The sequence below is a fragment of the Genypterus blacodes genome, unplaced genomic scaffold (genome assembly GCF_046128005.1).
Source record: "Genypterus blacodes isolate CSIRO-AG114 ecotype Tasmania unplaced genomic scaffold, CSIRO-AGI_Gbla_v1 ptg000039l_1, whole genome shotgun sequence".
Lineage (NCBI taxonomy): Eukaryota > Metazoa > Chordata > Actinopteri > Ophidiiformes > Ophidiidae > Genypterus > Genypterus blacodes.
In genome coordinates, this window is record NW_027466852.1 from 9,000,923 (window position 1) to 9,017,500 (window position 16,578).

General features: G+C 39.6%; 1 protein-coding gene across 1 annotated transcript in view; it reads right to left on the reverse strand.

Annotated features, from left to right (window-relative positions):
• Positions 1 to 16,578, reverse strand: part of LOC142996739 (teneurin-3-like) — a 187,811-nt gene that overhangs the window by 141,903 nt on the left and 29,330 nt on the right. Inside the window, exon 2 of the mRNA XM_076147792.1 lies at positions 9,398 to 9,586. Within this exon, the coding sequence (XP_076003907.1) occupies positions 9,398 to 9,578 (181 nt within the window). The 5' untranslated portion in view covers positions 9,579 to 9,586. The remainder of the gene's footprint in view (positions 1 to 9,397; positions 9,587 to 16,578) is intronic.

Here is a 16,578-nt window from a genome sequence, read left to right on the forward strand (position 1 = left end):
GTGAATGAGGTCATGTCTCGTCTCTACAAGTGGTTTAGTCCTTTGAACAAGGTAAAGATAGAATGTTTAAATGAATAAAAAATATGAATTACATTATCTTGAAAAAGTGATTTTGCTGATGGTTTCTGATGATAAATTAAATTTGGTTGAGAAGGTGAGGCAATGAGAACTTAATCGTAATAGAGAGAAGGGGACCATAAGAAGAAACTGAAAAGAAGGGACTAGAAGTTAAAACAGGGAGGAGGAAACAAAGAGGGTATCTGTATTTTTTCCCTTTTCTTCAGTCTCCCTAAAACGATTCTGATCAAAAGTAGAAGAAACTACTTTCCTGTTTGTTAAAATACTTGTTATCTCCCCTTCTCTTCTATTTTGGTGGATTTGACACCATCTTTTCCATTTTCTGGCTTCATCCGTCTCTATCTCTCCTTTCTCCTCCCCCTCCCTCCTGCCATCCTCTTCATCTGACCTCTTCTCTGGCTTTGCTATCCTCTCTCCTCTCGGTCCTTCAGCATCGGCAGCTGCAGCCTATTCACAGCCTCTCATCACTTCTCTCTCTCTTTTCCTTATTGTAGTACCAGTGCACTGACCCCTCATCTAGCCCACCCTTCCCTCTCTATCCCTCTCACCCTCGTTGCCTCATTCATTTTAGGCTGCCAAGTCAGCCCTCAGTGCCCTCTCTCTCTCTCTTTTCCTCTCTCATCTTGGCTGAGTCGTTAGTATGGAAGACTGCGGCCCTCTGAGCTGCTGTGTCTGCCTTTGCTTTTGCTCCTTTACGCTTTCATCTGTTCTGCCTACTTTCTCGCCATAATTATCTGAACCATCAAGCCTTTATAAATATGTGCTGCTCTTGCAGTCTCTCCATGGCACCCATTGTCAGAGTATGTATGCCACTCTGACTCACACGCACATGCACACCTGCATACCACTAACGTCCAGCTCTGTCTACAGTTATTTTTGCATTGTTGCTTTATATCCACCAGGGAACATAATCCTTCAATGACATGAAGGCATTTTCACATCACAGAAAAGTCAGACTTAAATGTAAAATGCTCCTCAGTTTGATTGTACGGCAAAGATTAAGCATTTAGGTGAATTCATTAAATAATTGTTTGAGGCAAAAACAGTAGTTCATTGAGTGGTGATGAAGATGAGGACAAATGGCAGAAATGATCAGCTGACAGCTTGGAGCAAATCCATTCCACTAATATTCTGTTGCTCCTCCATCCGTGTGTGTGTTTATAGACGTATAGAGTCTGCTTCATTTGATTAAGCTAAAAGACTCCATTGAGGCGACCAACTTCAGATCTGAGTTGTGTCTCTGTGGGCTTTTTCTGAGTACATGTGTGTGTGTGTGTGTGTGTGTGTGTGTGAGAGAGAAAGAGGCTTAAACCCAGGCATCAAACTCTACCCTGAGCTTCATTACCCTGATCAATGATTGACTGATAGTCTCTTCTTTTCCAAAGAAATTCTTGTCATACGGTGCCCTTTTAAGCCCCTTGTCCTCTTCCATTGTCTATCTATTACTCATCGATTCATCCTAGTGTCAACAGCCATCCTTTCGTTCAATCTTTTCATCCTTCTCTCAATCCCAATCTCTTCCCACTGTCTTCCACATTGATTCTGGTGCTGGTGGAGAGGAGAAATCTTTCTCCCTCTCACCCTCTATATCTCCTCTTCTCCCTCCCTCCTTTCAGTAACTCATTGATTAGTTCTGGTGTTGAGGAGAATTGCCTACTTAGTCCTAAAGTAAAAAGCACTAAGTGTTATTCACGTCTCTCTCCATCTCATTCTGACCTCCCTTTGCTTTCAGTGGAGTCTCTGTCGATAAGCCTTGGCGTCATTCCGCCGTTTAAAAAGAACCTTGTCTTTTTTCTGTAGCTTTTTCCGCTTGCAGATGATAGCCTCGGCGTCTTTGAGGCATCTAAAGGCTGGACAGGGGAGAATTTTCGGCGTCTTTTCTCTCTCTGGGGACAAAAGACAAACTGTTTGTATAGAGGAGCAGAGAGGTCTTGCGCTGTGTGTTCACTCATCTTAAAACAAATACTGCCTTTGTTGGTTAAAAACCATATACATTAGGAAGTCAATACTGACCTTCACTTCAGCTGTAGTCTTTTTGATTGCATACACTTTGACTGTATTACAGAGTGAATCAGTACCACATCATTTTCTTAAGGAAGGATACAATTGGGATTGAAGTGGAAATAGTGGACATTTTCAAGCCATGACAAAATGTAGCATGAATAACAGCATTTTATAAAAAAGTTTTTATGGAATAAAAAATGTGTTGCAAATCAACATAATGCATATATGTTTGAAACTGCATGAAAAATGTAAATAAGGTGAAAAAAATGTCAAGTCAAAGGAGATCCAGCAACATAAAGACCCCAGCAGTTACAGCAATTGCAATAACAATTTAGCCATTTTGAAAGAATCACAGAATGAGATATGATTCCAATTTAGTGACTAATACAATCTGCAATAAACTTTTGTTTGTTTGTCGGGATTTGCTACAACTGATGCAGACAGACAAGTTGGAGAAAAATGTATGGCCATATAGATTTTTCCAGAGGAACTGCAAAAAAATGGAAGGAGAGCATACAAATGTATGCACATAGTTGTCTACCGCTCATTGATCATGGCTGTCGCAAATGAAATGGTGTCTTTGATTCACCGTCTTTGATAAGCAGGCGTTAACTTCTAGATTGCCGTTCCAGCGGCTGTTCTCATTCTTAGTGAGTGTTTCTGAACAAGAATATCGATCCATCTGCTGCTGCTTCTTATTTGTAATCTTTTGTTCTTATAGCAATATCAGCATTTCTATTTCCTTTCAGTTTTTTTTTTCATATGAATAGTCTTTCAAGCAGTTTTGGGAGGTTAATCAGAAAAAAATAAGTAACTAATTTCCCTTACGATGAATGATGACAGAGTCCAACTTTTTTTGGCTTCAGTCAACATGGCAACAACCGTGGAATATAAAATAAAAAAAGTAAACTAGAAATGAGGACTTATTTAACTTACATAATTATATATATATATATATATATATATATATATATATATATTTATAAATATATAAAACACATAATTAAAGATGGCTTGGTGAGGTACACCAATGTAAAATACAATGATCGATCCATTGTGAGAGAGAGAGAGAGAGAGAGAGAGAGAGAGAGAGAGAGAGAGAGAGAGAGAGTTTACTCTTAATAAATCATCCACTAAATTGAAACTGTGCGGGGGCACAGATTTTTTAATGGAAATTAATGTCATTAATTGACACTAATTCTTAAATGAATTTTTATTAAAAAGATTCAAATACATAGTGCATAGTGACTAATAGGCATGCTGTTGTCAGACGGTTTGCACAGGGCATAAGAGCTCTCTAAAGCGTCACCCAACCAGGCTAAACACTTTGATCCCAGATCCCAAACACGCCAGCTGGGAACATGACCGGCCCTGCTCTCCTCACTATCAGCAAGTAAATGTGCAGAACAACATTGTGGGCATGTTGAAGTATTTGCCAGTTTGCTTTTTCTGGTTGTCATGACGCTTCAGTAATGATATGTCATTATCATCAACAATTCACTGTGTTTGTTAAGTTAATTATGCTAAATCCTTCAGACTGACACAGGAGTACTGGTGGACAACAAGGAGAAAACTGGAGGAATAAATGATGGTGCAACCTCTCCTCCAACTCTGAGCTTTAGTTTGAGAGGTGGAAAGGCCCACTACTACTGCGATCTGTGTGTGGATGCCTGTTTGAGGGAGGTAAACGTGCAGCTTCTCTATTGTTAGATAACATTTGGCATCTCAGCGCACAGATGCACACAGTACCTCTTTCATAGTGCGCTCTAAAAATCTGCTCAATTGAACAATAGCTGTATCTCTGGCGCAATACAAAGGGGACGTGTGTCAATGTTTTGCATCTAAAAGGTGTGTGTGTGTGTCAGTTTCAGCACCAATTTTGGGGACAATACACACACACATTCTTTAATCACTGTGTGTCCCCTGTGGTGTAGTGGTGAATGAAAAGCAGGCTAAACTACTAGGGATGTAAACCCAATACCCATATATTATTCAAGTATGAACAGATAATGCACTCTTATGTCATCAAAACTGGAGGCGTAAGATTTGTTTTCTTCCCATCTTCTATTTTTAACTGCACTAACCTTTTCCTAATAATACGCAGCAATAATACGAAGCAGAAAACTACTGAAGAAGTTGCTCTGATCTCCAGTCTGGGAAACTGCACATCCTCCAAAAATGTATGCAAAAAGGCATAGAGCAGTGTTCATAGACGCCATGCACAGCTGCAGGAGGGTAGTTGTTCTGCTTCAACACATAGTATCGGGTTGCAGCAGCTTCTTCCTCTTCAAAGGCAGAGCTGCTGAACTAGAAGCAGTGACGATTCTCATGACTTTAACTGTGAAGTCTTCCACAGCCAAAAGCTTTATATCTGCTAAGGTGCTTCCACATTCTATTGTGGCTCGTAGCACAGTTGAGTTTAAACATTAAAAAAAAAAAGGTTTTCATGAATCATGCTGCATGGAAATTGAGAAAAAACACTCACACAGTTTTGCCTACTTTCAGTGAGTGCTGGTGAATATTAAAGGCTTTGCCATTTTCGAGCTAGCATATTACAATATCTGTTGGTGCATATATTTTGTGCTATTCTTGCACAATCTTACCCGGTTATGTTCCAGTGAAAGCAATGAAACGTGATGTCTAGCACAAGACTCATCTGGAGTACGTTCAGACTAAAAAACCTGTTGGAATTAAAAGCTCATGTTCTGTCATGTTTTTCAAGTTATTTAATATCAACACATAGCATCTTGAGCATCTAGGTTAGGTTTATGTGAATAAACTAAAACACTTACTCACTGGCCTCATACATAACGGGTGTGTGTAGAGTTAGTCCAGTTACACTTAGATTTCAACATGCCACAGAAGTAAAGGGCTACTCAAATGTGAAGTTTTCAGGTCCTTCCACTGATGGGTTTCTCTTACCATATGCATCTCTACAGGGTTCCACCTCAACCTTTGAAACTATGCAAGAATATGTCCCTTTTAAGGTCCAGGTGAGTTAAAGGCAACACACAATATTGGTACACAGGACCAAATCATTAGCGTGCAAGTCATACATCTGTCTGTAACACGACTTCCTGCTTTGACTCTTGCGACCTATGGCGTCATTTGCTTTTGCCGTTTTCCCTGGGCACATCTGGCTGCCTGCTACACCACCAGTGTAAATCCTGGTCATCCTTGACATAGGAATCATACTGTGCTGTTTGATCTTCACTCACATCTGGGCCTGTTGCCTTTGGTCAGGACAGAGAAGGAATCGAGATGAAAACGTCACACTGCACCATTTGTTAAACAGTGCTATGAAAAACAGCACCCATGAGGTCAAACCAAATGCCTGCTTTAAATCTGATGTTGCTGCCTCCTGACATGGTGAAAGGTGTCCTGCACTGGCCATAAATGTGCCTTTATGGCTTTGTCAATAGATGTTTGGCCAGTCTGCAGAATATTTCTTTCCCATTTTCACTGACTCTGAAACCCATTTCCCATGTAGGACACTGAGGCAGAGCTGCTGTCACTCTTTCAGAAACTACTTTCATGGACTGGAAAAAAATGCAGTCTGAAGCTTCACACAGCACCTGGTTCTAACTAGTAAACAGCCAAAGAACATGTACACATTCTGAGGGGAGAGCCTGGCTTTGCTTTCCCCTCTCAACTTCTCTTTTCCCCTTCTGTACAGACAGGGTGAAAATAAAGCTTGTTCAAGAGCGAGAAATGTGACTTCTCCTCTGAAAGCAGCAGCAGCAGAAAGTGGAGGGAGTGATACAGGGTGATATGAACGGGGTAAAGGAAAAAGGAGAACGTGTCTCAGAAGTGCAGGAAGTGGTGAGAGTGATATTTTAGATGTTTGGCTGAACATTGGCTGGTTAGGTCAGGCTGTGTTGACTTTAGGGAAAATGGACCACACACACTTACACACTTACAAACACACACACACATACGCACACAGAATCTTTGAGCCATCATGTCCCCGTTCCAGAGCTGTTTCTGATTACGTTTAGATGGGGATGTATATATGAGGAGACGTCTGTCTGTCTGTCTCTTTATTTCCATTACTCCCTGCAGCTGTCTCTATATTTCTCCCTCTACTTCCAGCCAACTCAACTCCCCCATTATTCCTCACTTTTATCCCCCTCCCCACACACACACACACACGCACAATTTATCTGATTCTAATTGTGGTTGCCTTAGTTCCTTTCTTCAAACCATCAAAGTCTGCTTTCTATCCCACTCCAAACTAAAAGAAGACTGATCCAGGGTCACTGACCAGCCAACACCAGGCTCGATCTGCTGCTTGTCAAGTTCTACAGGCAAACAGGTCTCAGATCAGCTCTCTGATTTGGACCAAAAACAGCCGCTGTGGCCCCTGCGGTTAAAGCAGCCAGACTAAGGTTTCATCACCAGGATGATCAGAGTGGGTCCTTGAGAGAACAAGCCAACTTCTAGTCAAATAAGCGTTTGGAAGGACATTTGAAACTTTTTGACCAGATTGAAACCCAAGAACTAACTCAAGCTTCGGCATTCATTGTTTGCATTTCAACTGCACCTCAAGAATGGTGAAGAGGCTACACAGCAACATCTGGGCATTACAATAAAAAAACAGCAACATATAATGGTTTTATTTTTTGTTTGGGCAACACTGATCTAAAATAGTAGTGTATTATTGTTACTATTGTTGTTGTTAAAATGTATACGTAGACCCTGAGGTAAATTAAGTGACATGAGGTTCTAGTAGATTGAAATAGAAGCAGCCACAAGCCACGGCTGCTGGAGGTTGTGAGAACATGGCACAGTAGTGTGGACGCAGAGTCCAGGATGGCATCAGTGATGTTGATGCGATGATCTCATACGGTAAATACAGTTTTTACAGGATGATGTCAAACACCAATGTAGGGTAGTACAAACTGCATCATAGGCTGTGGTAAAGAGAAGGAGAGAAGAGAGAAACAAAAAAAAAACAAAGAGAGGACATCCCAGCCAGAGACCCGACCCACCCAGAGTATTGGATAGAGAGATGGTGATTGGCTCACATTTGTGATATAAAAACACTGGTGGTAGGGACTGATTACTGAGGCAATTTGGCTAGTCATTCACACGCTCACACTATTTGTATGACCAGTGTGATTAATTCCCAGTCTATCAGAGAGTACCTCCCCATGTCTGGGATGTTGTGGGTAGCAGAAAATAAAATGTGAACTCAGAACCTGTGGACGACATCCAGATTCAAGTCCCCAAGCTAAAAATATCTGCTTGGGTTTATAGAAAAGTTTCTGTGGTTAAAAAGCAACACTGCTGGCAAGTGATGGAGATCTGCAGCTGCCTAAACATCAGTGTTCACTATTGTTGAGAGGAACTGATGTTGAAACGAGGATGAAAAACAGCGTGAACAGTTACAAAGCTGAAATGAAGACCCATACATGAAATAGATTCTTCAATCAATCAGTCTATTTGAGGAGTTATCAGACAAAACATGACATGCACTTGTTATGACGGACTGGTGTAATTGAGTTTTAATTAAACGCTGAAGTGAGTCACATCTGAGAGGCATTCGGTTAACTGGAGTCTTACGGAGCTTTTACCACAAGGTCACGCCCAGCACATCTTTCATCCTGTTCCCATACTCAAATTCATCCATGATCCATTTAACATTGGCTGGGTACATTGGCTCAAGCTTTGTATGTCTAACCCAACTCAGACCCACAACCACTGAAGCTTTTTTTAAGCCAAGATTTGCTAGAAACCTCATCTCGGTCCAGAACAAGTTCCAACAACCACAGGTGATTCACAAGCCAATGCTGAGGTCATGGCTGCTGATAAAAGGACTGAAAGCCATGAACACCACACTGCAGATAAACACAATCACAACTAATGCTCTGGACAGAAGTCCACTTACAGAAATCATTTGTGACCAGAAGGAATGTATTCTTCTTATGTAGGGGTCCCAGCAAAAACAAGATAGCAGCCAATGCTACGGCTTAACCTCTCCCACCATAACAAAGCCCCTCACAGGGAATCACTCTGAAAGCCAAACTTTCATAAAGCAAACCTTCAGTCTGAGGGATCAGAACATTCAAATGAAATGATTCAGAAGATGGATTACAACTCACTTGGCATCGACAGTTACAGGAAGTTGAGTTAAGTGTGTTTTGAAACGGTTCCAATTAGTTTGTATGATGTTTAGGTTGCTGAATGTCACGCTCTCATTTCACACTAGAGCTGATTTGTGTACAAAACAGAGTGAGACATTGCAAATCACACAGGGAAATAGTCATCAAAAGTACATTTACCACCTACCAACAGACACATAGGTATCTCTCTCAGTAATATTTGTCAATTGTTCTCCAAGAGAACATTTGATTTTAGGCTTTTGTGTGGAACAACGGAGGCCTAAAAAAGGTCAAATAGAAAGCTTTAGTCTGAAAGAAACAATGACAGAGATGGAGAAAGTAGTTTGACTCCCAGGAACAGCTGATCTGTTGAGGACAACCGCTGGCAGCACATTGCAAGTCATCAAAAGTTCAAGCCGCTATATTACCCAGTCTGCCAAGTGTCATAAAGGATGTGAACATTTATCAGAAACAAACAAACATGAAACAACAGCTGCAGTTCATGGAGTGGACTCCATAGTATAAAACACAGTCAGACCACAACAAGGAACAAAGGAGGGAAGTTGGAATGAATTCAACTGGGCTAAATATATGAGCTGGAGACCCAGACATTTACAGGCTGCCTGTTCTGTCTGGATGCCCGCTTAGCTGACAAGAAAATGGCAAAATCAGGGAGTTTTCTAATATTCTGGGCATGCACACATGAGTGGTGCCAATGCTTTTGTACAGCTGCAACAAGTTTTTGGATAGAGGGGTTAAGAATGTGACTTCCACATAAATCCAGTCTGTGTGATCTTATTCACACAAGGCAGTTACAGCCACACAGACAGTAACATGGGTGCTAATGGAGTGTTGATGTACCCAGATTTGAACAATATGGTCTAAATAATCATATTGTTTTGCTGATGCTCCTAATTTGTCCACCAAAATCATTATTTATTGGGGCAATGTATAAAAAATGTTTGCAGGATATTTTAAAAACACGGCAACTCAAAGTTAATTTACCTAATCCACTAGATTTTCTAAAATTCACCCTTGGAAAAAGGCTTAACAGCACACAGACGTTTTTTAATATTCTGCATAAATCCTGCTCTCTCTTGAATGAAGCCCGGATTAATGGGACAGAAACAACACTGCGGCACAGTGCTGTGTTATTATTTAAGTATAATCCCAGCTCAGATTAGGAGGATTAGTTATTTGAGTCACTTTACCATTTGTTACAGGTAAGTACAATCGGGCTGCATACTCTTCGTGGTCCTCCTCCTCCTCTTCCTCCTCCTCTGAGTCTGGCTCTGGTGTGTCTCCTACCAGCGAGTTGTCATGTGGATGGGCTGACCGAGGTTGTGATGTGTGTTGGTCAATGACAGATGATGGACAGGAGGGAGAGGGCATGGGAGAACCTATGGAAGAATACAGCCAAAAGGAAAAACAAACAAACAAAAAGGAATGATGAATGAAAAGGATAATTCAAATCAAGATCACAACTGACAGTAAGGACTCAAATTAAAAATGGAATGAATAGACAGTGCTGTATGGACATGAACTGAATAATCAATATAACAGACACAAACCAGTATCTGTGTGAGGCCACACACAGACACACAATTCCTGAAGAATTCCAGAGAATTTTTCAAAAGCAAGACTGAGCTGCTGATACAAAATAAACAGAAAGCTGATGGGAATCATCGAGCTCATACTGTGTATGTCAGAATCAGAAAACTATATTTTTACAATTTCGTATTTTCAATAGTTTCAGTCACCATGTGTTAATGTCTCTGCAAGTACTGTATGGTAAGTCTCAAAACACTTTATTTAATTTGATAAAGGTGACTGTAACCGTGACTATGGGGTGGTTACAGCAGATGACAGGAGCCTGTAGCCCTGGGGTCATGGGGAGGTTATTCCAAGGCAGTTCAATCCTGGGAGGAAGCACTGAAGGCCGATGTGTAAAATACCAAAAGTTGTGGTTTCACATTGTACATTTTCGTGTCTGCTAACACTGATGCCCCTGAAAGTCTTTTTTTAGGTTGGGAGCCAGGTGTCTCATCAGAGACCAAACCAAACACAATCTATCAATCGATGTGATACCTTGACATTTAGTGACATCTGAATGCGCAATGGTACTGCTTTCTCTTTCTGTGTGTGCGTGTGTGTGTGTGTGTATGTGTGTGTGTGTGTGTGTGTGTATGTGTGTGTGTGTGTGTGTGTGTGTGTGTGTGTGTGTGTGCATCAAAAAATGCTATTTTGTCTGTCTTAGGATTTAGAGAGAGCTGATGTTGATGCAACTCTCTCTTTCTCACTATCTCACACTCACATGCAAACAGATCTCTACTTTCCTTTCTCAGATAATAATATTGCTCACACTGATCAGCTGGTAGAAGATGTGACATTTATCTGCTGCTTTCGGTTTTATAAAATATTGCACACACAAATGCACACACAGACTTGTCCCTCGCATCATTTTGTATACCACCCTGACATTCACTCGGGGCTTTGCAGTACAGGTGAAAACTCTGGCAGCTCCATATAGACAGATTCAAAATAAGGTGACATGATTCTTCATTTAATAATTCAGCAGAATGCCTTTCGGCTTGTTTCTTTCACAGAGACCACATGGCATTCTGTATTATTCCATAATACAACCCCACCCCCCACCCCCACCCAATCCACCCACCCACCCACTGCAAAATGCAAATGACATGTTCAGCAGGTAAAACAAAAACAAGAACAGATAGCCAGCTGTATCATGCAAAAACTAAAACATATATAGCGGCTTGGATATGCTCAATGTTAAACATCAGCAGCATTGCTCCACTGCTCCTCTGATTGCATAATTACTGAAGGCTTGATCAATACTGCACTGCCTCAGGAAGCCCTGCAACTGAATTGATTCAACGCTGACTCTCTGATGTCATGCTGGTGTCTGAATTTGTTGTTTTCAATCTGTTTCTGTCTTAGCTGGATATCTCAAGAACCTGATGAGGGATAACATGACATCTCTTTGTCATTAGACAAACACAAAGCTGGTCTTTTCTGTCATTCATCAAAACACTTGCCGTGTAGACGGAACATGTGTATGTGGAGGATAATAATAATGAATAATACATTTAACAAGGTGTGGTACTTAAAATGGCATTTTTTTCCCTTTTGGCCTGAATGCAACAAAACTATTAAATTTATTGTGATGTGTTTTTCTGTCAAACTTCCAGATCGCAATGACAACATTATCATCTCTCTCTCTCTCTCTCTCTCTCTCTCTCTCTCTCTTTCTCTCTCTCTCTCTCTCTCTCTCTCTTAAGCGTTATTCTTTCATTTATTTATTTCTTGCCCTGGAGATATCCGTTCATTGTGTTCAAGTTTCTAAGCAACAAAACAAAATGTTGATGCCATCAGCAAAATTGGCGACATTTTCTTTTAAGTAGAAAATTGATTTGTATTTTTCACAAACTTGCACAATGACGTCATTGTATTATGACAGGGGTTAGAATAGTTCCTAGTACTGATATCTTATGGTGAATTGCAGACAACATAATTGCAGTGTTTTCATTTTCAGTATATTTCTTGCCACTTTGTTGATATATTCCCCATTAGATGACAATCTGAAGAGCTTTTCACTAACATAATGACACGAAGAACATAAAGTAGCATTTCAATCCTTTCATCAAACCAATGTTTGTTTTCTTTTCTCACAATGGCTCTTAAAATAAGAATGATCATCAACCACTTCTTCAAATTTTAATAAGCAAAAAAAAGAAAAATATGATGATTACTGTAAGTGGTCCTCTTGAACTGCTGGACAAAACACCTGGACACAGAGCTGAAGGTCTGCTCTACTCTGAGACAGCTGGTGATTATGATTATAACTTCTAACATGAATCAAGGTTGAATTTGCTCAAAAGTTGAAAAGTTGAAAAGATACAAATGCTTCAACTCAGTTGAAGAAATGTGTGGACAGTGTTAAAGTATAGCATTTTTGCTGTAATGTTTTAAGCCTCATTAAGCAAATTAACACAGGTTTCTATCAATGTATATACTTTAGATCAGTGATGCTGCTACAGTGATATTGGCCACGACTAGCTGACATCTGCTACAACACTACTGGCTTTTATTAGTGACTTGTTAACTAGTCTGTTCACACAAATGTGATCATCAACTCATCACAGCGTACATTTGCCTTAAACTTTATATATATGATATTCAAAAGCAAAATGAGTGTGTGGGAGTCTGTAAGAGTGTATCTAACCTCAAAGCAAACATCTGTTAGTCAGTAGTTCCAACTGGAGGTATATATATATATATTTTTCTTTTTTCATCAGTATTCATATCATCAGTTGTCTGATGTGCTGTATGATTATGTGTGAAACAATATCCCTTTTTTTTCTTCTTTTTTTTGGTTTGTCTTCTGGAGTTTATTTAGCCAAGACCTTGTAGGGTATACTATAGTATATTTAGTCTTAGTCCTAAATATATCAATATATATAGATATATAGTATCTTTAGTCTTACAAGGTCTTGGCCAGGCCAAAGACTATATAAACTCCAGAAGACAAACCAAAAAAAAGAAGAAAAAAAAGGGATATTGTTTCACACATAATCATCAAGCACCTCAGACAACTGATGAAGTGCGTGCCTGTGTGCATATGTCAAAAAGTAGGTGATAAAACCATTATTTGCTGGTTTGTTCTTGCAGTGACTGCTGTGTTTATCCTGCCAATGGCTTTGCTCTCACATGCAAGTGCAGACTACTCTCAGACTCTCAGTTGCCCAAATCAGCCTTTACAGCCTGGAGGACACAGACCTGCGCACGCACGCACGCACGCGCGTACATGCACCAGAACCACACTGTCAGCTGCAGTCAATGAAAAACAATGCGTTCATTACAAAGATACAATAAATAAAAAAGACAGTGTAAATTAACATTTTAAAGTGTATTACTGTATGAATACACCACACTTACACCAAAAATATATTGGCATTTATTTAGAGGGAAATGATTGGATAAGACAGAAACAATGCAGCTTGGGGCAAGAGATGCAAAAAAAACTGCTAAAAGAAACTAGTGTCTGATACATGAGGAAGAAAAGAGGAGAAGGAAAAGGAGAGGAAGCATGTGTGACAAATTTAGTTCAACAAGTTGAACTACATTCCCTTTGTCTACCTGCACGGAAGAAGATAAAGACACAAAAACAGGAGCGCAGAGAAAGATCAAACAAGTGCAGACTAAAATAAAATCCAATAATAAAAGCTGGTTTGCTGAAACTGACTATAAAATAAGATCAACAGATTTGTGCAGTTGCCATTGGATGTGTACATGCAAGCAATGATACGCAAGGAGACACCCTATGAAAGTAACGGATGTGACACTGCCACTACGATCCCATGGCTGCTGATCAATGAAGCACTTCAAACTTCCACATTCGAAAGAAAGATGAAGCCTCTCAGTCCAATCAATTTTCTTACTATTTTGTAACTTCAAGCTCACTTCCTTTGAAAACCTTTGAAGAAATAGTCCCTAACCCTAGACCATTGCTTGATCCTCTGATACTTGCTGATTGGAGGTAAAATAATGTTTTCAGGTCAATTAAACTAAGACGTTTGTGTTCAATAATACACAGCACGTAGCCCATATAATGTTAATATGGTATCTCCACTTGCATATTATCTTAACACAAAAAAATGCATAATTCCTGAGGCCATTGTGCAATAAGGAACGGTCCTCTGTTCTCTTACTGAGACCTGCAGAGTCAGACTGGTGACAATAGCTTAACCTGTGACATCTGTGTATCATGTGGACATCCGTGGCAGTGGGATTTCATGCTAGTGTCTCCCTTGTTAAACCTCAGCAGGTTTGGGACTTGTTGTTACATTGTTTTCCGCCCCCCTTTTTTTTGTCCTGTCCTCTCTAGAACTAGAATAAATTTAAAATCCCTTCATCTATTTAGAAAGCATTTTAATAATAGCTACTTCAAAATGTTCCCATGTTTGAATCTTGGACAGATGGAATTGGATTGACTATGTCTTGTTGTTTGGCTCAAATAACATTGTTGTGAGTGTCCATCAATGCAATGTCTGGACAAAGATTTGATAGATTCTGTCTCGGGGCAACATGCCTTCCTCCTTCTTCGCCTGGGGGAGTGAGTATGCTGCATTCATAGTGTGTGGGAATAACCAGCACAGCAACTGAAAGACATGAAAGTGGGAAATCCATCAAAAATCCATAACTGAAATGTTCATGATTGATATGATGGAATTTTGGTTACATGGTTCCTTCTTTGTTTCATTCTTACTAAACTCCACTCTTTGCCACAAAGATTACACATATTTTCTAAGTCTAGATAATTTTTCAATGTGGTATTACTACATTTACATCTCTAAATTAAAATACTTCTGTACACTCTGGTGTGCAGATATACAAAAATATTCACAAGTGCAGATACTGGATCTCTGTATCCCAGATCCCTCCCTCTCTTCCTCTGTATTTATGATTGTGTCCGAGGGAAGGAATGGAGGAGGAAGAGGAGGAGGAGGGAAGAGAGAAGTGTGAGCCAGTGAATGAAATAATACAGAGTGAGAGAGGGAAGGAGGAAGGCACTACACACTATCCTTTGTGACATAAATGAAGCTAAGGCCCTGTGACATTTTGGGCAGCACTGAAGAACACCATCATTTAATCTAGAGTTGTACATGTGAACGTGTAACTAAAACTAAAATTCTAAAAAAGTAATACAAATCTGATCTGCCTGAGTATTTGAATCACACACTTACAGAAAAAGTGTAATTCTGAACAAAATTTCACTCACAAAGTCAACGTGAAAAGTGAAGAAGTTTGAGTCTGAACTTAATGTTCTTCGGATGGAAATAAATCCAGAGCTGCATAACTGGGTGGACACATCACACATCCCTGCACAAAGCAACCTTACATGTCACAGGGGTGTGTGTGTGTGTGTGTGTGTGTGTGTGTGTGTGTGTATTGTGTTTCTGTTTTGAACACCTGGCTCTTTTAATGCCTCCTCATTCTTCATCTCTGCTTGACTTGTTTTTGGCAGACACACACAGGCACAGGCGCAGGCACACACACACATATTTGTCTCTCCTTTTTAATCTTTCACACTCTTTTCTTTGATGTGCCTTCACTTTGGTCACACACAGACGTGCATCACAGTGGGTGGATTCTGCTCTGTGTCAGAAACAAATCCTGGACAAATCAATAACAGCAGAATTAACATTTTAATGCAAATTAACTCAAGTTAATAAACTTTCTTTTAAACTTTCTATGGACAAATGAAGGACGATTAAGTCATTCAAAGACTTAAGTTAAGACAAAATATCCCTCATATGTCACTTTTATTAAATTTGAAATGTATTTGATTTCTGACCTGCCAATCATCTCGCCTAAAATATGGAAATATATGTGTGTACTTTTTTATAAATTCATACACTAAAATAAAACCCACAGAAAGCAATCGTTCACATCACAACCAAGATGAATTCTGCAAACGTTTGAAAGGGTTTGTTGTTTTTCATCTAGACTCAAGCAAACATACTTCTCTTTGTCATATATTTTGTTGGTGTTTATATTGACTCTACTGCACACTATCTATCTTGAGAAATGATTTGGTATTTAATTCTTAACAAGATTCTGTTTATTGTATTTTATTGTATTCAGAATAATGTTGAATTAGTTGGTTTTTTTTGTTTTTTGTATTTATTTTTGATTGGTTTTCATTTACCAGTCAAATGAAGATCGATGTGTATTGACGCTCTGACAATTTGTTGGCCTCTTACGCATGTGGTAACTAATGATTCAGTTGGTGTAGAATGGAGCTACACATGATGAGTGAGAGGTTCAATGAGTGTGTATTCATTTAATTGACAGTGGTTTTATTACAATGATGTCACATAAATGCCACTAGTAGATTTAAATGTAAGATTGAATTGCTTGTTCATTGGGTCATTTCAAAAGCGATTTGTGAATGTATTTCTTGCTGTCAAACTGTAGTAACATTACAGAAACACACACGTTTCTAAGCTTTAATCCCAGTTGCAGTGGTCTTCAGCCCAACTTCAGTTCTCCACTTGAACATTACTCCAGGAAAAAGGAGGGACCAGCATTGTTGTTGTGGTGGGATTCCTAAGCGGTTTCAGAAAGGAGATCTCCAGCTGTAATGCTTGTCTCAAATGGTTTGCTAATGTTTACATATTAGAGAACTTCTGTTGCATATTCTGCCTACAGCACGGATCTGCTTTAATGAGCCATATGTCTGACTGGGCCAAAGTCTCTGACTCCTGCTCAAATTTCAAGGTTGCACTGTGGAATTTAGTTTTGTTACACCTGCAGTTGTGCAGAAATGTTTTCTGCATTTTAAAGATAAAATAAAGTAAACTGGCCTATA